General features: G+C 42.0%; 2 protein-coding genes across 2 annotated transcripts; both read left to right on the top strand.

The window, feature by feature from the left end:
- Positions 1-16,780: 16,780 nt before the first annotated feature.
- Positions 16,781-18,222, top strand: LOC311235069 (tubulin alpha-1C chain-like; the record flags this gene model as incomplete). The annotated part of the gene is made up of 3 exons (XM_084322412.1): positions 16,781-16,916; positions 17,004-17,152; positions 17,245-18,222. Exons 1-3 carry the CDS (start codon positions 16,796-16,798, stop codon positions 18,220-18,222), a joined length of 1,248 nt encoding a protein of 415 aa, XP_084178538.1. The 5' UTR covers positions 16,781-16,795.
- Positions 18,223-20,824: 2,602 nt separating this feature from the next.
- Positions 20,825-26,022, top strand: LOC311235027 (uncharacterized protein; the record flags this gene model as incomplete). The annotated part of the gene is made up of 5 exons (XM_084322339.1): positions 20,825-21,158; positions 21,572-21,677; positions 23,243-23,339; positions 23,492-23,789; positions 26,009-26,022. 5 exons carry the CDS (start codon positions 20,825-20,827, stop codon positions 26,020-26,022), a joined length of 849 nt encoding a protein of 282 aa, XP_084178465.1.
- Positions 26,023-27,075: the final 1,053 nt, after the last annotated feature.

Raw genomic sequence — 27,075 nt, 5'->3', positions numbered from 1 at the left:
GGCAACGTGTCTAATAAGTGTCCTTGAGCAAGACACGTAACCCCTAATTGCTCTCGATGAGCAGGGTGGCACCTTGCATGGTTGCTTCTGCCGTCTTGCACTGTAAAAAAAACTGATTTTATATGTCTGCACTTTATGTGCTCATTTCAAGTCTATTCTATTCTACTACTTATTGCACTATTTTACTCTGTCTATTCTATTTTACTCTTTTTATTATTGTCTATTTTTAAAGCGGAATCAAACAAACAAGGTGGCCTGTTGGGATGTTATAGATCCTAATGTGAAAAACTGATTTTATATGTCTGTTACAGGTGTGTGTGTCTGTGTTTTTAATTAAAAAAGTAATCACTCACCCATCCTATTTGTAGAGGAATGGTATCCTTCTCTCCTTCATGTTGGCAAAACAGTCAATAACTCTGTCATAGAACACTTCGCGGGTCTTTAGTTCATGCAGCACAGACGCTTCCATCAACATTTTGGCCAAATGTGTGAGTCTCTCTTGTCCACAGCTGTTGCGTAGATAGGTTTTGACACGTTTCAGACAGGAGAATGACCTTTCAGCTGGTGTACTTGTCACAGGAATGGTGAGCATCAGTTTCAGGAGTTTGCATAACTCGGGTAAGGAGGTGACCAGTTTGTCTTTAACAAGTGATTGCAGCAGCTCACCTGGTGGTTTGTGGAAGGAGACATCAGCATAGACAACCTGTAACTAATTTTGTATCCTCTGGTCGTCAAAAATCTTTGGGTAGGCCTGGAGCAGCTGTGTGAAATCCCTGGCAGGAAACTCCTGGAAGTACGTGGGGAATAGGCTGTGGTCCAGAAGACAGAAAAAGCGGAGGCTCTTCATGTCTGCAAATCTCTCCCATGTGAAGTGTGATTCCATCGATCACTTCATAGTACAGTCGCCTGTAATGGTCCTGGGGGCCTGGGTTGTTGTCAGCGTGAGGGTTGAGTCCTGACTCATAGTCATCCCATCCACGGTGACATCTTTTCCGTCGTCTATCAGCATGTGACTTGCAACACCAGAGGCGGTAACATCCTAGATCACTGTTACACGCAATTTAAAGGTGGCTACAAGGCTCATTCTGATAGTGGCTTTGGTAAATCAGATCACGCATCCATCTTTCTTTCACCAATGTACAAACAGAGAATCAAAAGTACTCCTGTAGTCTCGCGAGAGGTGCAGAAATGGGATTTGACGTCGGGGGAGACGCTCCGGTCTGCGTTTGACTGCACAGACTGGAATGTGTTCCGCGACACAGATAACATTAATGTCTACACGGAGACAGTGCTGGACTATGTTTGTACTTTGGTGGAAGAAACAATCCCCACTACCAAAATGAGAGTTTACCCAAATCAAAAACCCTGGGTAGACAAATCCGTCCGTGAAGCTCTGAGAGAGCGCACCAAAGCATACAACGACGGCCTAGTGGCAGGCAACATGAATGACCACAAGGTGGCGCGATACAACGTAAGGAGGACAGTGTCAGAGGCCAAACGGCGCTACAGGGATAAAATTGAACTCCAGTTTGAACAAGCTGACTCTAGAGCTATGTGGCAGGGGCTCAAAACGATGACAGACTACAAAGGCGCCTCCCTCAAACTGAACAGTGACATCTCCTTAGCAAATTACCTCAATACCTTCTATGCGAGGTTTGATGCTGGTAATAACAACACCAGCTCAGAAGCCACGGCAATGGGGGGGGGGGGGGGTCGGCTGCTGATGGAGGCGCAGTGTTCAGGGTAACAGAGCATGAGGTGAGGCGGACCTTTAAAAAAGTTAATATCAGGAAGGCAGCAGGTCCGGACGGCATCCCCGGCCGCGTCCTAAAAGTCTGTGCCGACCAACTGGCACCAGTATTCACTGACATATTTAACCTGTCCTTAGAACAGGCTGTCATCCCCACCTGCCTGAAGAAGTCCACTATTATCCCTGTACCCAAAAAATCCAAGCCTGCTTGCCTCAACGACTACCGCCCTGTAGCTCTCACCTCCATAGCCATGAAGTGCTTTGAGAAGCTAGTAAAGGGCTACATCTGCTCCTCCCTCCCCATCAACATGGACCCCCTGCAATTTGCATACCGCCCCAACAGGTCCACGGAGGACGCCATAGCCCATGTGCTGCACACAGCAGCATCACACCTGGACAAGAGGCAGGGGAACTATGTGAGAATGCTATTCATCGACTACAGCTCGGCATTCAATACCATAGTCCCCTCCATACTCATAGCCAAGCTCAGGGACCTGGGCTTGAACTATGACCTCTGCCAGTGGGTCTTGGACTTCCTGACTGGCAGACCCCAGGTGGTGAGAGCAGGCAACTGCACCTCCTCATCCATCACCCTCAACATAGGGGCCCCCCAGGGCTGTGTTCTGAGTCCCCTCCTCTACTCCCTGTACACACACGACTGTGTGGCTCAGCGGAGTAGCAATACAATCATCAAATTTGCTGACGACACAGTGGTGGTGGGCCTGATCTCTGCCAACGACGAGAGGGCCTACCTGGAAGAGGTCAAGGTCCTGGCGGGATGGTGCCAGGAAAACAGCCTCTCCCTGAACGTCAGCAAAACAAAGGAGATGATTGTGGACTTCAGGAGGTCGGGGGTCAAGGACTACAGCCCCCTCAGCATCGACGGGGCACCGGTTGAGAGAGTCAACAGCTTTAAGTACCTCGGAGCCTACATATCCGAGGACTTGACATGGACCACACACATTGACAGTGTTGTGAAGAAGGCACGACAACGCCTCTACTTCCTCAGGCGCCTAAGGAAGTTCCAAGTCAGTCAGAAGATCCTTAAGAACTTCTACTCATGTACAATAGAGAGCATCTTGACCGGCAACATCACCTCCTGGTTTGGGAATAGCACTGCACAAGACCGAAGCAGACTACAAAGAGTGACACGTTCAGCCGAACGCACAATTGGAGGGGGGCTCCCCACCCTCCAGAACATTTACAACAAGCGTTGCAAGGGCAAGGCTAAGAGAATCATTAAAGACTCCAGTCACCCGAACAACTGCCTCTTTGAACTGCTGCGGTCAGGCAAGCGATACCGGAGTCTCAAGGCGAGCACAGAAAGACTCAGAAGAAGCTTCTATCCCCAGGCCATCAGGCTGCTAAACGAACAATGAACACTACACAACAACAACCACCAAACGCACATAGCACACACATCCACACGCACACACTCACTTTAAACAAACACACTGTAGCACCCACTCCACACACTTTATAGCACACACCCACTTTAAACAAACACACTGTAGCACCCACTCCCCACACTTTATATTTATTGATGAAGGATTGCACTACAACTCGTACACCTTACTGTAAATTGTACGTAAATTGTACCTCATCCCATTTCTGCTTTGCACTATATAGTACTGTACATTAGTACACTGCATAGTATTGTATATTATATGGTAACTCAGAACATTGTACATATGTCTATACCGAACACTGTGACCTCATTTTCTTCTTCTAAATTACATGCTATACTATGTTATTTGATACTATCTTGTCTAGCACAGTCTCTGGAGCGTAACAGTAAGAAGCATTTTGTATGAAAGTATTCTGTACTTCTGTATGACAACTATTAAAGAAACTTGAAAACTTGAAAACGTTGGTCTTCATGTCCTACTGTCTGGACAGTGTTGTCATATATCGCTTGGAACTTTGTGGTACTTCTTATAGCCTTCAAAGCATCTTGTGTACTCTCCACTCGTACACAGGCATTTCTCACATCCAGAGACTTGCTCTGTAGAGCCTGAAACTGGTTCTGTTATGCCAAAAATGGCCTGGAAAACCCCAAGTAAAAAAATAAACAAACTCATTCAGTTTTTGTTTAAGAGCACCGCTCTGGGAGATTGACTCGTTGTCCCAACCAGGCTCAGCAATGATCCTATCAAAACCAATATTCAGTGATCTTTGGCCTTCATGTATAGCATGCACTGCTCTGCTTTTGAAATTCCACCATGTGGCACAACCACCTGGTACTCGAATGCTGTTGTCAACCTCGGTCAGCATAGCTGTTTTTTTGCATGACCGGGTAAAAAAGTTATGAAAGCTGTCAACGGCTGCAAAAAACACCTTTACATCTTGGATATTGCTAACCCCCTGAGCTAAAACCAAATTTAATTTATGGGCATAACAATGAATAAAAGTGGCATATGGACAATGGGTTTTCACAAGAGCCTGAACACTACCTCGCTGCCCACTCATACAGCTTGCCCCATCATATGTCTGACAGATAAGTTTGGCTGCTGGGTTGTATCTGCCTATGGTTTCCATGACAACAGCAGTGATTGCCGCTGCGATTCTCTGCGCTCACGTCGATAAACCCCAAGAATCTCACCGATAACACCCTTATCATTTACATAGCGTACTATGACCGACAGCTGGCATTTGCATGAAATGTCTGGTGTCATCCACTTGGACAGATATAAATGGTGCAGAACTGATTTCACAATCTATCTCTCTTTGTATGACGTCTGCGATGCTTTTAATAATTTCATTTTGGATGGTAGATGACATACCCATAAACACCGTTGAGGATCTTAGATGTTCTGCCATGACATTGTCAAACTCCGCAAAGGCATTGATTAGCTCGACAAAATTCCCTCTGTTGAGTCTTGTTGCCGATTCATCGTGTCCTCTGAACGCCTGTTCCTGCCTCCCCAAATATGTAACAGCTGTTATGAGCTTCCTCAAAATGTCCCTGTTCTTTGTTACTTGGGCATTGTGTTTTTCAACACAAACTCGTCCTCGTCCTCGTCGATCTTGACTTTACCAAAAAGTTGTAGTTTCAGGTTCGCAGTGATGTGCGATTTAGATTTTCCGTGCCGGTTAATGGACCTGGACAGATTGGTGAGGTCTGAATATCCTGTGGTGGACCAGGGATTGTTCAGTCCGGCAGGACCAGCAGTTGGCGCTTTGTCAAAGAGGAGGCAACTCCAGCCGAACAACTGTCCCCTGGTAGCTGAACCGGTTAGCCACTCGGTTCGCGTATGGTTCTGTGCATTGAATGAGCGTTGTCCCTTCACAACCCTTGGCTGAACAATACACTGCTGTGGTGTAGGCCTTCCTTTATGTTTGATGTCCAATTGTTTTTCAAAAGGCAATTTTGTGAAGTCATGAGTGACTAAATAATCGACTACATCTAGATCTGCCATTATGGTGGTAGTTGTTTTCTTACAATGGCACCGACAGACAGTTTGATTGACAGTTTGATACTACTAGAGAATTCGAACGTGCTCGCGAGGCGATGACGTTCAGACGTTGTTGTTGTCATGTTAGGCTTTTAATGTGATTTGATTGGTCAATCGGTGGAAACGTTCTGGCCCAGGGTGGCACATTTGAAGACGCTAGAGTGCTTGCCAGCCAGACTGCCCCCATGTTAAGGCATAGGCATTAACCCAACCCCTTTATTAAGCTCGAATCTTATTGGCTAATAATTGGTTGTGGAGTCCACAACCAACCACAATGTGGACGTGAGAAAAAGACAACCCGCCCTATTTCTCAAATTCTCAATGTCAATCAAAATAATGCTGCCTGAGCAGACAGTGACTGCCAGCCTCAGTGAGTCTGACAGAGTGTTAAAGAGAGTGAGAAGGAGAAGAGGGAGACACTAAATTTTTTTATTATTATTGTAAACTAAAAAAAAATAAAAAAAATAATATATATATATATATATTTTTTTTTTAATATTTTTTACTGTTTATATTTTTGGGGAAGGTTGGCTTCCCTTGGCTTCCATGAATATTCACCACTGTCGGTGGGATAGATATAGAAACTGCGTTGAACGGTGGCTTAACCTACCAGGCCAGAATCACCATTACGGAGACATACAAACATTGTTTAGACATCGATTGTGTCATAAATGTCGTGATATATAGAAGTAGAATTGCTGTCTTGTTTTGGATGAATGAGTAGAAATGAAAAACGGAAATCTTGTTTTATTAAAGTAGTTTTGACATGTGATAATGATAAAGATATTGTTTCATTGTATATTGATTAACTACATTTGCGCTTCATTACTTTACAAAAGTTATACTGGCACATGGGTCTAATACAGCAATGGATTATGGGTAAATGCAACGTTAAAGCAGTGCCAATATAAGACTGACTTTACATTAAACTAATGACAATAATATAGTATAAAGTAGGGTATTAGTTGGACTAAAGAATGGTGTTGTCTCACCCTACTTGCATATTGAAGGAGAGCACCATACATTGAGAAACCACGACCGAGAGTGAGCTCTCCGGGAACAACCCCATTTTGCCCGACAAGCCAATAACGGCCAATAAAAAGCAGAAGAAAAAGAAGAAGTTTCTTGTCAACCGGCTTCCGCACTGACTTCCTGTGCTAACGGTCTAATCTACACTGCTGCCACCTGTCGTCACGAGGGGAATTGCAGCCATTTTGTATGAATAAAAAAATACGGGGAAAAATACGGGAAAATATTTTAAGGGGAGGCGGGAGAGAAGGTTGAAATACGGGAGGATCCCGGGAAAAACGGGAGGGTTGACAGGTATCGTCTACCTGTGAGAGTTAATTTAGCCTCTTCCTCAATCAATCTTCTTCACTTTCTACGCTAACCTCAGAAACATGGTGAGTATTACAATTAAACATCTTATCTGTCAGATCAGTTATGAATCAGCCGTTAACTTTGAGAAGGATGCATGGAAACTCTGTCTCATTTGAATGACAAACCATGGCTAGTAGGCCGTACGGTGGGGCTGAGAAGTGGCTAGAAAACAATTATCTTTCCCACCTTGGCGCACTACACAATTTTCACTCTGGGCTAAAGATCTATTGGTGTATATAGGAATAAAAAGTGATCCATTTACAATCCAGCCGGTTTTGCGCAATCATAATTTTTAAGTTGGGACTAGATCTTCTAGAAGGCCCTAGAATACTGTGACATCACAAATGTTCTAGTTGTGGTGGGGAGCATAGTGTAGCGTATTGGGGTTGTAAGGTGATGAAACGAGAGGTAGAGGTCCAGCAGGTGAGAAGGGAAGGTAGGATATCATATACAGAGGCAGCTAGGAAGGTAGGACAGGGACAGCGAGATAAGGAACAGGGGTTTAGAGAAGGGCATTTGGCACTAAGGGTAGTACAGGAGGATCAGGAAAAGCAAGATAGGGAACAGGGTTTTAGAAAAGGGCATTTGTCAGTAGAGGCAGTACAGGAGGAGAAAGAGGGTGTGAGGGGAGAAGTTGAATGTAGTGGCCTTTGTGGCAGGAGTAGTAAATGCAACAGCGTTGGTTAGCAATAAAACGGATAGTTAAAACCCTTAGGAGTCTATACTCAAGAGCTCCTCCTCCTGAGAATTTCCCCTTTTTTTTGTTACATAATATAAAATTACAGATTCATACCTTCAAAGTAAGCCATCAATTGTAAAATTTGAGCCGTTTTCAATCAATGTCCTATCAAACATTCTGGTACAGTCATTACCAATTTGCAGCGGGAGCCTCTGAATATAATCCAGTGAATTCAGCTAATGATAAGGGAACTACACTCCTTCCCAGAATGCAATGTGATTTCAATGTCAATGTCACTAGACCAATTCACACCATGAAACAAAGGCCCAGCAGGGAACAATTACGGCTGAATGGGGGTGTAGTGTGACTGATCAATACAGGCAGGCCTACAGCAACACACACTTTGATTTGATGCCACACACACTAGATAGACAGAGGTTTAGATATTTAGATATATATATAATAGTATAGTATTATAATATAAAGAAAGAAAGAAAGAAAGAAAGAAAGAAAGAAAGAAAGAAAGAAAGAAAGAAAGAAAGAAAGAAAGAAAGAAAGAAAGAAAGAAAGAAAGAAAGAAAGAAAGAAAGAAAGAAAGAAAGAAAGAAACAGAGAGAGAGACATTTATAATAATAATAATAATAATATTATTATTATTAAATAGAATAATTTTCTATAGGCTTGCCGTGGTAGTCAGTGATACTGGTGTCATTCAGTGTTCAGGCATCCATACTTATTGAAAAAATGCTCATATCCAAAAGTATTAGATAGATATAGGTCATACATGTAGGTATGCATTTGGTTACACACACACAGAAGTATTCTCAGACCGGTCATTGTGTGTATCACTATATAATTTTTTTTTAAAAAACACAACTGGAATACACAATTTAAAAGCATAGAGAATAATACAAGGTGCCTCATATGATATTTGGCAGAGAGCGACCACAGTGAATTTAGGCAAAATCTACATGTACAAAAAAAGCTAAAAATAAAATTATCCACATGTATAAACAAATAATAGGTGTCCCCTCATGGTTATATCTGCCTGTTCTGTATCACACTAAGTGATATGCGAAAAAGCAGTTCCTGTCTGGAATGAGACAGAGGGCCACACCACATTCACACACTTCCAGGGGGTCTTCATCTTACAATGGACACAACACAGGCGGCCAGCCGTGGCCTTCTGGGATTTATCTGCCTGTTGCGTGATCGCCACAGGTGAATGGTTCCTTGGTAGGCGGTCCACTGGTGCCGTGGGTAGATTGTCCACTGGCACCTGTACAACTGTGAGGCCACACAGCTCAGCTACCAGCTCCTGCTGGAAGACCAGGTGGGTCATCGCCTCCCATGTACTTGTTGTACTCCAGGACAGGTGTTGGGCATGCAATGTTCTCAATGGACCAGGTCTCACAGCGTTTATCTTGTATTCTCAGCACAGTTTTTCCAGAGAATGACTCGTGGATTGTGGAGCAAACAGAGACTTCACGTGTGTCCATCCACTTCACAAAGACCAGTGGGCCATCATGAAGCCACCTGATGGTGCCCCTAGCATCCTTCTTTTTGAGAGCATTCAACTCTGTGCGGGGGCATTCTTTTCTGTCAACTCTGTACGTTCCACATGCTCCAACACCCAGGCTATGCAGATCCCTGAAAAGCTTTGGACTTGTATAAAAGTTATCGACATACAAATGATATCCCTTGCCCATGGGTACTTGCTTGAGGTGTGCTGGCTTTATCAGGGACATGACAGAGTCATACGCCAGTCCAATGCCTGATTTGAACTTTGACTTCCCGGCGTAAACAGAAAAGTCCAAAGTAGCCATTGCTACTGTCAGCCAAAACAAAAAGTTTGAAGCCCCACTTCGTTGGCTTGGCTTTCATGTACTGCTTCATAGAAGTATGGGCCTTGTTTGCAACCATCCTCTCATCAATGGAAATGTTTTGCCTGGGGTGGTAGAGCGCTTTGCATGCAGACCATTACAAGAAATTCCTTCTGTAATGTACTGATTTCTTTTGATTTTTCTGTTTGATTGTTTTGTTTGGATTTGGCCATGTAAACGTATGTTTCCCATGTCAATAAAGCCTGTTTGAATTGAGAGAGAGAGAGAGAGAGAGAGAGAGAGAGAGAGAGAGAGAGAGAGAGAGAGAGAGAGAGAGAGAGAGAGAGAGAGAGAGAGAGAGAGAGAGAGAGAGAGAGAGAGAGAGACATTTATAATAATTCTATTATTAATTACAGTTTTTCTCAGTCACTTTGGTGCATTTCTCACATCACTATTTACGTTTGCACAACAGTTAGTGCATTTCTCAAAACAATTAGTACAAACTGCAAAACCTAGTTGATAACCTGCAAAAGCGTGTCACTTGCTCAAAATGGATAGTTCCTTCAAAAGCAAGTATTCATGTCAATGAATGTGTGTGTCATCAAAATGAAAAGTCCTGACACCATTGTTTATGAACAAGATAGTCAAATGGCTTTGTCATGTTTTCATTATGACAGAGCACTCTGTACGTTTTTTCCAATGCAAAAAAGTCAGATATTGGTATGTAATTTCATCTTTCCTGAGAAGCCGTACAGAAGACTACAAGAAATTCCTTCTGTAATGTACTGATTTCTTTTGATTTCTCTGTGACTGTTTTGTTTGGCTTTGGCCATGTAAACGTATGTTTCCCATGTCAATAAAGCCTGTTTGAATTGAGAGAGAGAGAGAGAGAGAGAGAGAGAGAGAGAGAGAGAGAGAGAGAGAGAGAGAGAGAGAGAGAGAGAGAGAGAGACATTTATAATAATTCTATTATTAATTACAGTTTTTCTCAGTCACTTTGGTGCATTTCTCACATCACTATTTACGTTTGCACAACAGTTAGTGCATTTCTCAAAACAATTAGTACAAACTGCAAAACCTAGTTGATAACCTGCAAAAGCGTGTCACTTGCTCAAAATGGATAGTTCCTTCAAAAGCAAGTATTCATGTCAATGAATGTGTGTCATCAAAATGAAAAGTCCTGACACCATTGTTTATGAACAAGATAGTCAAATGGCTTTGTCATGTTTTCATTATGACAGAGCACTCTGTACGTTTTTTCCAATGCAAAAAAGTCAGATATTGGTATGTAATTTCATCTTTCCTGAGAAGCCGTACAGAAGACTACAAGAAATTCCTTCTGTAATGTACTGATTTCTTTTGATTTCTCTGTGACTGTTTTGTTTGGCTTTGGCCATGTAAACGTATGTTTCCCATGTCAATAAAGCCCATTTGAATTGAGAGAGAGAGAGAGAGAGAGAGAGAGAGAGAGAGAGAGAGAGAGAGAGAGAGAGAGAGAGAGAGAGAGAGAGAGAGAGAGAGAGAGAGAGAGAGAGAGAGAGAGAGAGAGAGAGAGAGAGAGAGAGAGAGAGAGAAACTATTTTAACGGGAGGTCGGCGGGAAAGAAGGTTGAAATACAGCATAATCCCGGGAAAAACGGGAGGGTTGACGGGTATCGTCTACCTGTGAGAGTTAATTTAGCCTCTTGGTGTAGATTTAGGAAAAAAAAGATCCATTTACAATCCCGCCCATTTTGCGCAATCATAATTTTAAAGTTCAGACTAGATATTCTAGAAGGCTCTAGAATACTGTGACATCACAAATGTTCTAGAATGACCTATTAGGACACATACTGTGACATCACAAATGGTCTAGAATGTTCTATTATGACATCATACTGTAACATCACAAAATGTTCTAGAATGGTCTATTATGACATCATACTGTGACATCATAAATGTTCTGATGTCCAGGGCGGCTAGGTGGTGTAGTGGGCAAGGCACTCGCCACCAGTGTGGAGACGCTAGGATTTGCGTGTTCGAATCCAGCTCTCCACATTGTTTTCAGTTTAGCTGGTCGTCCGCAGTAATACACATTGGCCGTACTACGGGGAGGGAAAACTGAAGGGTGGGGATCGAACGTTGTGAACAAGCGACTCCTACAAGTCGGTTGGTGCGCCTGCGCAGTAGAATCAGGAAGTGTCGGGGGCAGCGTGAGCCTCCCACGCGTTACTCCTCGACACTGAGAGATCGAGCTGCGCAGGTGAAAAGATGCGACTGCTGTTACCTCAAGTACCGGAGGGGACTTGTGCTATGTATGACTTAGTCCACATTGCAGCCGGCTTGTGGGAGGCAAGAAACAGCGTTCGTGACAGGGGAGGGTTGAATTGGATGATACGAAATTGGGATGGGAGAAAATATAGAAAAAATGGGAGAAAAAGTGGATAAAAAAAAAAAAAATTCTGATGTCCTAGAATGTTGTATGATGTGATAATAGAACATTCTAGAATGTTTGTGATATATATATATATACGCAAGGAGGGTCCCGCGGAGGGGGGCTCAGACAGGAAGTAGCAGCAGTAGAGGCACTCCAATGGACAATGTAGTTGATGACGGGGTCCAGTAGAAGAAGGAAAAGAAGGTGAAGAAGGAGAAGAAGGAGAAGAAGAAGAGCCCATAAAAAGAATTGCGGAGGGCAGTAATACGCCTCGATGCGTCTACTCTGCCGGAAATTCAAATAAGAAGAAGAAGAAGATCTTTCCTCAACGGATACTTGGTCACGTAGCATAGTTTTATTTGACGTAATTGGTGCGAGTTCGGTCAGGAATCTTGCGTTCGACCAATACCGAGGATGGGGAGTTAACGGTGACCTGGATGACTACAAATCCGGCCCCTGATAGTGTTGCAGGTAGTCCACTGCGGTTGAAAACAAGGAAAATGTGAGAGGAAGATGTTCATGTGTGTCTGCAAAACTGCCATGTACAGATCTTTGTCAATGCCAAAACTGCAAATGTTTCTAAGGAAACCGAGGATAGGGCTACATGGGATGATGACTCAGATGATAGTGGTGAGGATGATTACATCAGTGTTGCCTTGGAAGTGTGGTGGTGGATGAGGGTGTGAATTGGGATTGGGATGTATAGGGTCTGTTGTGCCGAATTCAGACTCCCTGCCAGAATCCGACTCCCTCAGACGAACGTGCATACACTGGGTCTCATTCCCGAAAATGTTTCAAAGATATATTCTGGAAGACTTATCTTGGAACCACTGAGACATAATCAATGACAAGTTCACTCTGAGTCCTGAACGTGCTGGTAATATGTCTTAAGTGGCTGAAAAGGTTGCACAAATTATATGATCTGATATCTGCTTGGAGAATGGCATTCTGTCTTAAACTTGAAAGCGCGTTCCTGTTCACTTCATTTGCATACAAAACCGCCTCCAGAGCTCCTTATAAGGCAACTAGTGACGCAGCTGTGTGCAAATGGAATGGCGGAAGTGCTTTGCGAGTCTTGCGAGCCTCGTGATTACGAAACCTAGCGTCAGTCAGTGCCAATCAGAGAGCGTCTCCGAGAAATGCGGCTAGGTTTCGTAATCATGCTTGCGCGCCATCAAAACTAGATTAGATTAATGTATTGGCATCATACAGCTCGCGGTACACCTGCCGCAGCGCGCGCGCACACACACACACGCGCGTGCAGTACTGTATATGAATGAATGAATGAAATATAATATATATAGCCTACGGCGGGCGTAATGAATGAACGCAGTATGGCTTATTATTCCATAATTAAGCCTATAGGCTACTGTTCATTCGTAGGCACACACAAGACTTGTTATGGAATATTAATGCAGTCTATTTCCACCGATTAGCTTTAGTTCTTATTTATTTATCCACTGTCATTTCAGTGTTGGTGTATATATAGTGTATTTCAATATACGTTTAATTGATTAATGATATATTCGAAGGAATGCAGGTTTATAGCTATATCAACCCCCTCCAATGTACAGTAAATGACCAAGTATGGTTTTGTCAATATTCCAATGTACAGTTTTGCTTGTACAGTGTAAGTCTATCCCCCACCCACCCCTCCTACCCAACCTCCTCCAACAGTTTCTACGTCAAATGTACTCTCTTTTCTGGACTCTTTTTGTATCACAAACAGTACTGTATTTGCAAATCTGGTATGTCATAAATGTATAGATGTAGCAGTACTGTCTATCTGTGTTGTGTGTGTCATATGTTATGATGAATTGAAAATGGGGACCCTGATGTAAACAAGACGAAATTTTTTCTCTGGTCTGCATCCCCTTATGACCTATCTCAAACCCTGCCCTCTTTTCTTGATCCTCCAATCACAACTGTTGCTTACCTCAGACAAACAAACGACAGTTGTGATTGGAGGATCAAGAAAAGAGGGCAGGGTTTGAGATAGGTAATAAAGTTTTCAATCAAACAAAGGTCTGTCCCATTGTATACCAATCAATGGGATACATTGCATGTTGACCTGCATTCTTTCAAATGTATATAATTAATCATTAAAACAGATGTGTAACAAATAAGAAATACAAATTCCACAGAAGGCATTAAATAATTATAAATTTTAATCATTTCACAATAATTGCATAATTGTGTTTGAATATCTGAGTAATTAAAGTAATTATACATTTGTCCAAAATAGCTGGTTCAGATATGGTTAAGCAGCTGCCCTGTGATCAGATGAATCCATAATATTTATTTTTCCGACATCAAATGTGTCGGAAAATGTGTAAATTCTTATCGTACAAATATTGTCATATTTATTTTAATTATGATTAAGTAATTAATTCCAAGGAGGCCTGTAGCGTTGACGTGAAGGAATCACTATGAGAACACAGTCTGTCAAGTTATAATGAAATTTTAAATTAGTCAATCAATCATGAGATTTGATCGTGGCTGAGAGCAGATTTAAGAGTGCTCCTCAGCACTCTTAAATCTGCTCTCAGCCACGATCAAATCTGATCTCAGGAAAATTTGGGGACTCCCACTTCCAGCCCTAATATGTCTTAAATGGGCCGAAATCTGAAATTTTTTGTCGTAACTTCGTTCGGGAATGAGACCCATTGACTCTTATCATCCTATCAGCATGTAATACGTTTGTTGTTAGAACTCAACTCATATTTGCATGTCTTCATCAGCTCCATTTCTGCCTCCAGCATTTTTATAAAACGATAAAGCGGACAGAAATGTGGGAAAGTTGTATTTAAAGTTAAATATTTATATTTATATTTAAAAGGCTTTGACATTGTAAAACGAAATAAATGGATTTTCGAAGCTGTAAGCAGAATACAATTCATAGGAACACCCATGGCCAGATTAAGAATTCAGAGGCCTCTGGGCCAGACTCTTGTGGAGGCCCCCACACACACATACACGTGCACGCACGCGCACAGTGGCGTTTTTATATGTAAAACATTGGTGGGGCAGCCACTAACCAAGGCTACATACCAGGCAAACTACAGTAATCAAAATGACAGTAATCGTTCGCAAATTTCACACCACATATCAGTCATAGGCTACAGGTAAGCCTGCATTGTTAGTCGTGAAAGCAAATTAATCTGTCCACGCTGAATTAAACCCTCTATTTTCCTCAGACTTTCTTTTTTTTGGATTTATCCATGGTTAGCTTACTGGGGGGTCGGAAACTCAAAATTAGCCACTTGCAGACGGCAGGGAGAGGCGCGGGGTTTGACGTACTGTATATTTTAGTTTATGAAATATTTTTGTTGACTAAATATTTTAGTTGATGAAATATTTTTTCATTTCAGTGTCACAGTATGACATTGATCTCCAAAATAATAATATTATTTTTTTTTATTAAAAAAGAAAAAAAATATATAAAATGTTCTGGAGGCCCCTCGTCACTAGAGGCCCACGGGCCGCAGCCCAAACGGCCCGGTCGTTTATACGGCCCTGTGAACACCCACGATATAGGCTACCTAGGGAGGTGTGTGTGTATTCACAATGGCGACTAATTGGTCTGGACCAATTGCTCATAAAACATCTTTTAGAAGTCCGGTAGGGATGACATGTATGGGTCTGGATGAAGCCTTCATATGAGAAATAATGTAATTGAGATAATCTGCTGAAATGGGCTCAAAAAACGTATGACAAAGTAATAATTTTAATATTCTCATGTGTTCATCTGCTCCATTTCTGCATCCAGTTCAAAACCTTAAAGTACAGTAGTAGGCCTTAAATGGCCAAGGCCAAAAGTATTGGTATTATATTGGCGGCCGATATAATATTTTGACATCGGAACGATACCGGCGGCCGATATGTCGTGCACCCAGTGTTTCCCATTATTTACCTAGACTGTGGCGGCCCGCCACAGTTTTATAATGAACCATTAATATTAATATAATTTTTTTTTAATATAAAGTTTGCCAATAGGGATGTATCAGTAGTATTGGCAGTGGTAGTAGTCGTAATAGTAATCCAGTATATTCTTTTATTTTCTAAAAAATAAACCAGTTCAACACAGGTAACCACTTGCTTAATTTATTTGATGGCTCAAATGTATGCTCTAGTCCAGTGGTTCCCAAACCACTCCTCGAGGCACCCCAGCCGTTCCATGTATTTGTTAAATTCCACCACCAGCACACCTGATTCAGAGGGTCCGAGGTTCACCCACCACAGTCTCACAAAATCCTGTGGGAAACACTGGTGCACCACTACTGTTAACTTTGTTGTTCATTTTCCCACCGGGTCATAGGTGACGAGAGCGTAAAGACAAGGAGATCAATGACACTAGTGACTAGCACTGGTTTAAAGATGAGGGACTGTTGACTAGGGCTAGACCATGGACACCTTTGGCCCCAATTTCAATATTTGGTTGCTTAGATTTGACACAAAAATAAATACTTTTGTCCGATGCATGTCAAATGGACGGATCCTTTTAAAAGAGTGAACAAAGTAGTTTTTAATCTCAGCATGTTTGTTCCAAAAACATGGAACAAGCACCACCGGGTTGTTCATCAAGAGCTTTGTTGGCAGCTCCTTGCTATTAATATCTGCCAAGAGGTTCAGCTAACCAATACCAGGACATTCTGTCCACATGAGCATTGCTGACGCACAATACATCATAATAGAAAACAATAGATTGCAGGGGATGAGTTATAAATACATTAAGTGAGCCATAACAAAAAGAAGAACACTGGAACATCTGGGTTCACACTAGATGGTTATTAAACAGAGGTGCATATTAAGGCTTGGTATCGTTTTGAAAATGTACAATACAGATGCCAAAACGATACCTTACTTTGCTGAGTCATGTGCGTGTGAGTCAATCAGAGGCGTTACATTTTGGATTGTGATTATACCAAAGAAATGTATCTTGGAACAAACAAATTTACTGGCTCACGGGACACTGATGAGATGAACTACTTTGGTAGTTAAAATAATCGCTACCCAGCCCAAAACAAAAGAGGGGGAGTGGTAATTAGTTTACTTGTTTGTTCCTAAAGGGTAGTAGTTAAAGGGTAGTAATTGAGGTAGTTTAAATTGACACAGTTGGAATTTGGTTTTTGTTCTTGTAACTTGTAACAATAGTTTTACAAAACAATTCAAAGATCTCCTTTTCTTCCAGCGTGAATGTATCTCGGTCCACGTTGGTCAGGCTGGTGTCCAAATCGGCAATGCCTGCTGGGAGCTCTACTGCCTGGAACATGGCATCCAGCCGGACGGACAGATGCCCAGCGACAAGACCATCGGAGGAGGAGATGATTCTTACAACACCTTCTTCAGTGAGACAGGAGCTGGCAAACACGTCCCCAGGGCTGTGTTTGTAGATCTGGAGCCAACTGTAATCGGTAAGCTCCTTTTTAAAATGTGATAAACATTTACTCAAATGCTTTCATTAGCTCTCATTTAACTTGATACTTGATCTTTCCCCTCAGATGAGGTCCGCAGTGGAACCTACCGCCAGTTGTTCCACCCTGAGCAGCTGATCACTGGCAAGGAGGATGCTGCCAACAACTACGCCCGTGGACACTACACCATTGGCAAAGAGACCATTGACTTGGTCATGGACAGGATGCGTAAATTGGTGAGTACCACAGCAGAGATGAATAATATCTAATTGATATATCTAAATGTGAAAATGGTTTTATTGACCAGTGTTCCCCTCTTTCTCCTCAGGCTGACCGGTGCACTGGCCTTCAGGGCTTCCTAGTCTTCCACAGCTTTGGAGGTGGTACGGGCTCTGGTTTCACCTCCCTGTTGATGGAGCGCCTGTCTGTTGACTATGGCAAGAAGTCCAAGCTGGAGTTCGCCATCTACCCAGCTCCCCAGTTCTCCACCGCTGTGGTGGACCCTTACAACTCCATCCTGAGCACACACGCCACCCTAGAGCACTCTGACTGTGCTTTCATGGTCGATAATGAGGCCATCTATGATATCTGCCGTAGGAACCTTGACATTGAGAGTCCCTCCTACACCAACGTCAATAGGCTTATTAGCCAAATTGTGTCCTCAATTACTGCCTCCCTTCGTTTTGATGGTGCTCTCAATGTTGATCTAACAGAGTTCCAGACCAATTTGGTGCCATATCCTCGTATCCATTTCCCTATGGTTTCCTATGCCCCATTTATCTCAGCTGAGAAGGCTTACCACGAGCAGCTCACAGTGTCCGAAATTACCAATGCCTGCTTTGAGCCGGCCAACCAGATGGTGAAATGTGACCCTCGCCACGGCAAGTACATGGCCTGCTGCCTTCTGTACCGTGGTGATGTGGTGCCCAAAGACGTCAACACTTCCATTGCCACCATTAAAACCAAACGCACCATCCAGTTTGTTGACTGGTGCCCTACTGGTTTCAAGGTCGGCATCAACTACCAGCCCCCCACCGTAGTCCCTGGTGGAGACCTGGCCAAGGTCCAGAGGGCTGTGTGCATGTTGAGTAACACCACAGCTATTGCTGAGGCCTGGGCTCGGCTTGACCACAAGTTTGACCTCATGTATGCCAAGCGGGCGTTTGTGCACTGGTATGTGGGTGAGGGCATGGAGGAGGGAGAGTTCTCTGAGGCCAGAGAGGACATGGCAGCTCTCGAGAAGGATTATGAGGAGGTGGGAGCCGACAGCGTGGAAGGGGAGGAGGGCGAGGGAGAAGAGTATTAGACACAGGTCACTTAACGTTTATTTCTTTATTTCTTTATTTCAGATCCCCATTAGTCACTGCCTCAGCAGCGACTATTCTTCCTGGGGTCTGGATACAAACATATAAAAATTTAACAAGAATAATCAATAAAACAACATAAAAACAAAACAAATATCAATAAAACACCAATAAAATATACAAACAATTATAGAACATTAAACCAATCAAAATCAGACATACAAACAAATATGTATGCCACATTTTCTAATATAGAACAATAACAAATATACAAACATATAGAACAAATCAAATATCAATAAAACAACAAATATCAATAAAACAACAAACGGAGACATCTCAGAGAAAACTAAAACATGCTCAAAAACAGCATGACATTCCATACACTTCTAATACTCCTCATAACCACTAGACAATGACATTCCAAATCAACACATAACCCAACACAAGAACCCATTCATTAGACACAGATTAGACCCAACCAAAATCAATCTCTTTCTGCATTACAGCCACTCTTAGTCTCCTCTTGAATCCCACCTTACTGGTAATTTAAACCAAATATTGTGGAAGTCTATTCCAGAAGGACATTGCCCTGTACATTACAGTTTTCTTTAAGGCTTCACTTCTGGGTCTCGGCAGGGCAAACCAACCCCTCAAGGATTGTCTAGTCTAGTGCCATAGCCATGCCCATGACCATCACTAATAAGCACCAGCTGCAAAAAGAGGCAGACAGGTTTAGCTTTGACTGTTAGCTTTTTATTTAAATCTTCTTGTGCTGTTGTTTTTAAATTGTCTGTTTATACTATGTTTTTAATTAACTATCTTCTATTTTTATCTTATTTTTATTCTGTATTTTATTTGTTTTACTAATAACAATTACATTTTTTAACTATGTTTTAACCCTGTAGTGTAGCACTTTATTATTATTATTAGTATTAGTATTATTATTATTATTATTATTATTATTATTATTATTATTATTATTATTATTATTATTATTATTATTATTATTATTATTATTATTATTATTATTATTATTATTATTATTATTATGTAAAGTATAAATATTTCTCATAAACAAAATAAGACTACACACTAGTCTCTCATTGACTCTCATCCATGACAATTCCTTGTGCATTTTTTCAACACTGTTTCTAATTGAGCTATAAATGCAAGTCTTGCAGCTCTATTTTGAGTAAGCTGTATTTTATTTAAGTCTTGTTTGGATGCATTTGACCAGATTGCTGGACAGTAGTCCAGATGTGACAAAACTAGTGATTGTATGACTTGCTTGGTAGCTGTGTCAGTTAAGAAATAGGCATTCCGTCTAATAATTGAAATACTTCTGCTCATTTGTGTTACAATATTGTTATTGTGAGTTGATCAAGAGAGTGTTTCATCTATTATAACTCCAAGCAATCTGGCCTCCTTAACTTGTTCAATATCTGCACCCTGCAAAGAAATATTTAATCTGTGATTCTCTCTGAGCATGCTTTGAACAAATAATTAGACATTTTGTTTTGGATGCATTTAGTTTCAGCTTATTTACTGTGACCCATTCAATAATCTGCATTAACTCGCTTTGAAGAAGACTGCTGAGGTCTTTGGCATTGCTTGCCGAAGCATATATTGTAGTGTCATCTGCATAAATGGAACTGCTTGCATTTTTTTTTTAACTATGTGGCATATCATTTATATTCAATATTTGTAAATGATATGCCACATATAGTTAAAAAAAAAATGCAAGCAGTTCCAAATGGTCCAAGGCAACTTCCTTGAGGAATGCCACATTGTAGCGTTTTAACGCTTGATAAAGTTCCATTAAACAGGAGACATTGGCTGCGGTTACATGGTGACTTTTAATTCCGAATTATAACTTCGGAATCAAATCATTCGGATGTAAAAAAAAATCATGCAAGTTTACATGTCAAATCTTAATTCCGACAAGGTGTTTACATGAAAGTCACTGTCTAATCGGGAGTTTTCGAGTCATCGTAAGGTTTGGGGCTGGGAAGGCTTCTGATTGGGTAAACGTAAACAGGATGTTAACGTCATTACGTTTACCGGAAGTAAACAAACAGCTGCGACCGGTAGACCGGTAGCGTACCAAACAACATTAACCAGACTCTCGGTGTGTCGTTAACGCTACCTCTCGTGTCTATTCTGCTAACGCTAACGTTAACGAAACCGCTCGTGTCTATTCTGCTAACGTTAACGCTACCTCTCGTGTCTATTCTGCTAACATCTCCGACCGGTATTCTCAGCTACTGTGCTAGCGTACCAAACAACAGCTACAAGATGGACAACCTTATGACCGCATTTTTCTGTTTCATTTTCATACTTTTAGTTAAGCAGCAGCACGACAATAATATGATACTGCTCATTTTGCGTCTGTTGAGGATGAGAAGAAGAGAGGCACTGGCAGTAGAGTCCCGAAGAGAGTCGAGTGCTTTGTCGAACCAGCAACGGCTTCTATATCTCTCTCCATTGCCATTTCCCACTCGCAATGACAGACAGCAGTGGATGAAAGTGCGTAGTAAGGACTGGTGGAACAGGATCGTCCTAATTGAGTTTACGGACCTTGAATGGAGAGAGAACTTCAGAATGACCCGTGCGTCGTTTGTGAAGTTATGTGGCCTGGTACAGGGCTTCATGTCTCCGGACGAGGTGACTGTCCGTGCACCCATCCCCCTCACCATGCGTGTGGCTATTGTTCTGTACAGACTGGGTAGCTGCGCAGAGTACCGGCTGGTAGCAAACCAGTTCGGTGTCCACAAGGCAACAGTCAAGAAATATGTGTACCTATTCTGTAAGGGCATCGTTAGTGGAGGACTTCTCAGCAGTCTGATAAGAATGCCAGATGAGGAGGAGGCAGTCGAGATTGCCAGAAGATTCGAGGCGTCACATCACATCCCTCAGATATTTGGCTTGATCGACGGTAAGGTTATTCTCCTTGATTTTCATGAAATGTTTATGCAACCCTAGCGTTTAGCCACCTAGAAAACCTAGCCCAGTAGCCTACAGTAACACTTCAAGACACATAATAATAGTAGCAAGAATGCTACTAATAATGCCACGTTTGATCTATAATACTACTATTATTTACATAGCGCATCCTTTTCAATGGTAACTCCGGGCGCATCTATCTATATATCACGCAAGATGCACTTGCGTATTTCATAGGAGTAACCTGTGTATGAAGGGACACACACACATCCCCCTTCTACTAACACACTACTGTACAACAATACTCTAGGCTTATATTACACACTAGTGGATCTGTCTCAAAAATCAAATGCCTGTATCTAGTCCCCTGAGATTGCAATAATGTCTGTATGATTGCTTTCTTAGGTACGCACATACCTATCCTGGCTCCTACTGATGGCTACAGAGATTTCCAGAATCGCAAAGGGTGGTCTTCATTTGTCTTGCAAGGCGTTGTGGATGACCGATTCATGTAAGTATTCATGGGTTCACATTAAAAACAAAATTGACTTGCAATGCACGTGAAGTGCCTACACTCAGCGAAATTAACCCCCACCTACCCAACCTCCTCCAATGTACAGTTTCTACGTCAAATGTATATACTCTCTTTTCTGGACTCTTTTTGTATCACAAACAGTACTGTATTTGCAAATCTGGTATGTCATAAATGTATAGATGTAGCAGTACTGTCTATATGTCGTGTATGAATTGAGTTGGGGGACCCTGATGTAAAAGTATTTCTCTGATCTGCATCCCCTTAACAATTGTATGTATTGAACTGTACTGTACTGTACCCATTCTGCAATCTGTTAATATCAATCAATCACATAAACCCCCCAAAACGTTTGTGAAAAGTATCTTGGGCTGACGCATGTTGTCTAGAAACACACCGCTGGTGTGTAAAATGTTACTCACTTGGGCTCAAATGGACCCAGTTTGAGTACAATTTACTCTGCGAAATTTACTGTGTACATGGAATGTTCGTTTTCAAAACAGTATGCTGAACCGTAGGTTCGAGTCCGGCTCAGTAGCCTAGTGGTTAGAGTGTCTGCCCTTAGTCCAGGAGGCTGTGAGTTAAATCCCCGACAGTCACTCCGAAGACATTTTAAAAGTGCTACCCATAGCCTCCCTGGTTGACACTCAGCAATGGTTGGTTTGGGGGGGAAGTCCTTGCAACATACTGGCGTCATGTCCAAGGGGTGTACTTGTACATCGAGCTGCCTCACGCTACACAAATAGGAGATGCCCCTATGGGCCTACTGGCTCGAATGGTTCTCGAGGCTACTTCATATGTCTGCATTAAACCATGAAGATGCTTTCAAAATTTTTTTTAATTTAATTAAACATTTCTAAAAATCTAAAAGAGTAGTCTACTGACACTTAAGAAATTTTTTGGGGTTTTTTTGGGTGCCTAAGACTTTTGCACAGTACTGTTTTCTATCCACTTTAGCCAAAAATACACACACACTACTGTGAGAAAATAATAATCTTGTAACCAAGGAATGGTCCGCCTATACTTTTAATATATAGTAATATAAAATCACGGGAGACTTGATAGCTTAGACTTATGATTTTTATTATCAGCAATGTTATAACATCCTACTGGTAAACAAAACACTGTAAATGTGTGTGTGCATCATCATCATATATATATATATATTTACTTTTTGGGCGTGTACATGACGTAGGTTGGGGCGAGTCTGTGTGTATTTTTTTTCTTTGAGAGGGAGAGACGAGAGAGTAGAGCGCTGCGCCAAAGTAAGTCATCTTCACGATACGTTTAAAAAGTGTATAGTTTATGAACTGTACCCGATATTTATATAATATCGTCATATCGCCCAGCCCTAGTTAGAGTGTCAATCCTCGGCAGAGTAAAAAAAAAAGTAGGCCAACACATTTACATGAAAAACGCTGTTATAAGCCTATTTGAAAGGTTTATACCACAAGCAGTCTTGTCACCGAAATGAAGGCTTACATGCTTTTTATGCATGTCTCTGTGATTGGTTGTCTTAACAAAATTATTTGTGTCCTGTATAGGTTCAGGAGCATCAGCTGCAAGATGCCTGGATGCGCCCATGATTCGATGGTTTTCCAGAACTCTGGACTCTTTCGAAGAGCCCATCTACTGCCACAGGTAGGCATGCATGCAGACACCGGAAAGAGTAGCCTACATTTATATCACATATTCAGGCTTACCTCATTCACATTTTCTCTCCAAAATGTGTAATTACCTGTAAGACCAGAAATAGTTTTGAAAATGCTAATTAAACATTTCCCCCTTGTCAGGGTGTCCGGAACATCGAGGGAGAAGATGTCCGGCTCCAGATAGTTGGTGATCCTGCCTACCCACTCCTCGATTGGCTCATCAAAGGCTACCAAACATCCCCTAACCTGACTCCTGAACAAGAGTCCTTCAACGTGTACCTGAGCTCTGTACGCGTTATGGTTGAACAGACCTATGGTCTTCTCAAGTCACGCTTTCGTGTCCTACAGAAGAGAAGTGAGTTTCACTTCACATTCGCCCCCAAGATGATCGCCGCCTGCTGTGCCCTGCACAACTTCTGTCAACAAGAGAGCGACCATGGTAACGTTAACTGGCTGGACGAGATTGACAATCTGGAATATCCTCAGCCTACCCATCCAGCTCAGAGGAATAACCTTTTAGATAACAACAGGGCAAGGCAGGCACTGACAATCGATCTAGCGAGACACTTCCCGCTTCGCACAGGACATTTCCACTAGCTCCAGAGCTGCTACGCAAAACTGCAGCCCAAGAGTATTTTTTTTTCTTTTTCAACTTCTTTTTATTTGAATAACAGGTGTACAGCAGATACATGTCCCACAGCACACGGCATATTTATGTATATAGTCAGTCTCAGGTATACACATATTATGGGTATATAGTACACTGTATTCCCTTGTGTAATTCTGCTGTAGGCATACCTACTTACCTTGTACCATCTTGTATTTTGTACTTTTTATATTGCATCTTATAGTATATTATCGGACTGTGAAGCTCTGTATCCCCCCCCCCCCCCCCCCATGCTGCTTTGACACCTGAATTTCCCCAAGGGGATTATTAAAGGAGCATCTTATCTATATGTAAATAGTCTCTGCATTGCCATTGTTGCTGTTAATATTAGCTGTTACTGGTTTATTTTTTTGTGCTGCAATTTTCACATGTTTTGTTGATTATTTTCTTGTGTCAAACAGCTAAGATGATTTAAATGTATACGGCTCTGGCCCTTCTTGTAGAGTGCCTCTGCGTGTTTTGACCCATTCAGTTGGTCTTCGCCACATTTAACTGCAGGTGGTTTTTATCGCACCATGTGAATCAATTTTCTTCGTTTGTTTGACCACAGAGGAGAATAAGCTGGACGTAAGATGACCTGGTTGTAGCGGTGTCTTTCCTAGCCAATAACTACACAACCAGAGTGAATCAGCTACATATAGTTTTCTCCCCACAGCAGTGATTCCCACTGCATACTTTATACTTTTTATATTGCATCTTATAGTATATTATCGGACTGTGCAGCTCTGTATCCCCGCCCCCCATGCTGCTTTGACACCTGAATTTCCCCAAGGGGATTATTAAAGGAGCATCTTATCTTATGTAAATAGTCTCTGCCATTTGAACCACTAATTTGTGTGTTTTTTTTACTCAGTGAGCACTCATTTGCATTGGTGGCAATGAGTGCTCAGTGAATAAAAAAAACTTAAAAAACCATAAATTATACTTTGGGGGGAGCCACCCATAAATTATAATCATTTCATTCACCAGTTTGTATATAGTTGTATATATATATATTTCATTTTTGCGGGAATCACTGCACAGTAGTATTCACCAAATAACTTTCCCCTTCAACTTCCTGTCTGTTGTTGAGTTTGGTTGATTGTGGTTTTGAATCAATTGTTTCTTTAAGTGTTTTCCCCTCCCTCCCTGTGTGGAAGTTCTTTTTGCTATTTTGTTGTAATAAAACATCAAACTTGAAGGGAACGTGTTGCTTTACTGAATAATCATTACACGCACCAGCGCCAGTGCAAAATAGTGCAAACTTTATTTGATTTTGTCTTGAGTAATGCAAGTCAAGATTGCCAATGTGAACTTGGAACTTCAAGTACATTTGAAATTGATACATTCAAGGATTGTATAAAAAATTGTATAAAAAAAAGTTGACTTCAAGTATAGCACAACAAAATTACATTTATATACATACTGTACATTTCTTATAAAAAAATATTGGCGTTTCATAAAATCAACAGTTTACACTTTTACAACAAATCAAAACACTCATCCATGAGACGAGCATTACAACGCTCTCCTTTTACAGCTAATAAACATTGAAAACACCGCAGACATGACTTTCCAATAATCGCCAAAAGACACATAGAAAAAAGAGCCCTGCAACATCCTGGAGGCATTAGGATTAGATGCCTATACGTACATAAAACACTAAGTAACCTATTCAACTCTACTGAGAAGATTAAAGAACAATGGCAGGAGGAACTCGGTATTGATCTATCTGATATGTGGGATAGGAGTCTGTCTATAGTACAACTTGGCTCAGTCAATAGTAGACACCAGCTGATCCAATTTAAAGTTGTGCATCGTCTCCACTACTCCAAGCATAGATTGCACAAGATCTACCCCTCTGTTTCACCTCTGTGCGACAGGTGCCAGGTATCAGAGGGTACACTTTCTCATGCCTTCTGGTTTTGCCCTTCACTAACAGGATTCTGGGCCAAAATATTTGACTGGTACTCTAAGGCCTAACTAACTCCTGTCTTCTCCTGCCTCTATAGGTTTCAGGACATGAAGGTTTTCTCCTGCCTCTATAGGTTTCAGGACATGAAGGCATTCTCCTGCCTCTATAGGTTTCAGGACATGAAGGTCTTCTCCTGCCTCTATAGGTTTCAGGACATGAAGGTCTTCTCCTGCCTCTATAGGTTTCAGGACATGAAGGCCTTCTCCTGCCTCTATAGGTTTCAGGACATGAAGGTCTTCTCCTGCCTCTATAGGTTTCAGGACATGAAGGTCTTCTCCTGCCTCTATAGGTTTCAGGACATGAAGGCCTTCTCCTGCCTCTATAGGTTTCAGGACATGAAGGTCTTCTCCTGCCTCTATAGGTTTCAGGACATGAAGGCCTTCTCCTGCCTCTATAGGTTTCAGGACATGAAGGTCTTCTCCTGCCTCTATAGGTTTCAGGACACGAAGGTCTTCTCCTGCCTCTATAGGGTTCAGGACATGAAGGCCTTCTCCTGCCTCTATAGGTTTCAGGACATGAAGGTCTTCTCCTGCCTCTATAGGTTTCAGGACATGAAGGTCTTCTCCTGCCTCTATAGGTTTCAGGACATGAAGGCCTTATCCTGCCTCTATAGGTTTCAGGACATGAAGGTCTTCTCCTGCCTCTATAGGTTTCAGAACATGAAGGCCTTCTCCTGCCTCTATAGGTTTCAGGACATGAAGGTCTTCTCCTGCCTCTATAGGTTTCAGGACATGAAGGTATTCTCCTGCCTCTATAGGTTTCAGGACATGAAGGTCTTCTCCTGCCTCTATAGGTTTCAGGACATGAAGGCCTTCTCCTGCCTCTATAGGTTTCAGGACATGAAGGTCTTCTCCTGCCTCTATAGGTTTCAGGACATGAAGGTCTTATCCTGCCTCTATAGGTTTCAGGACATGAAGGCCTTCTCCTGCCTCTATAGGTTTCAGGACATGAAGGTCTTCTCCTGCCTCTATAGGTTTCAGGACATGAAGGCCTTCTCCTGCCTCTATAGGTTTCAGGACATGAAGGTCTTCTCCTGCCTCTATAGGTTTCAGGACATAAAGGTCTTCTCCTGCCTCTATAGGTTTCAGGACATGAAGGCCTTCT

This window comes from Notolepis coatsorum, assembly GCF_963971535.1.
Source record: "Notolepis coatsorum genome assembly, chromosome: 10".
Classification (NCBI taxonomy): Eukaryota; Metazoa; Chordata; class Actinopteri; order Aulopiformes; family Paralepididae; genus Notolepis; species Notolepis coatsorum.
The sequence above is the reverse complement of the archived record's forward strand: the minus strand, read 5'-3'. Positions and strand labels throughout refer to the sequence as shown.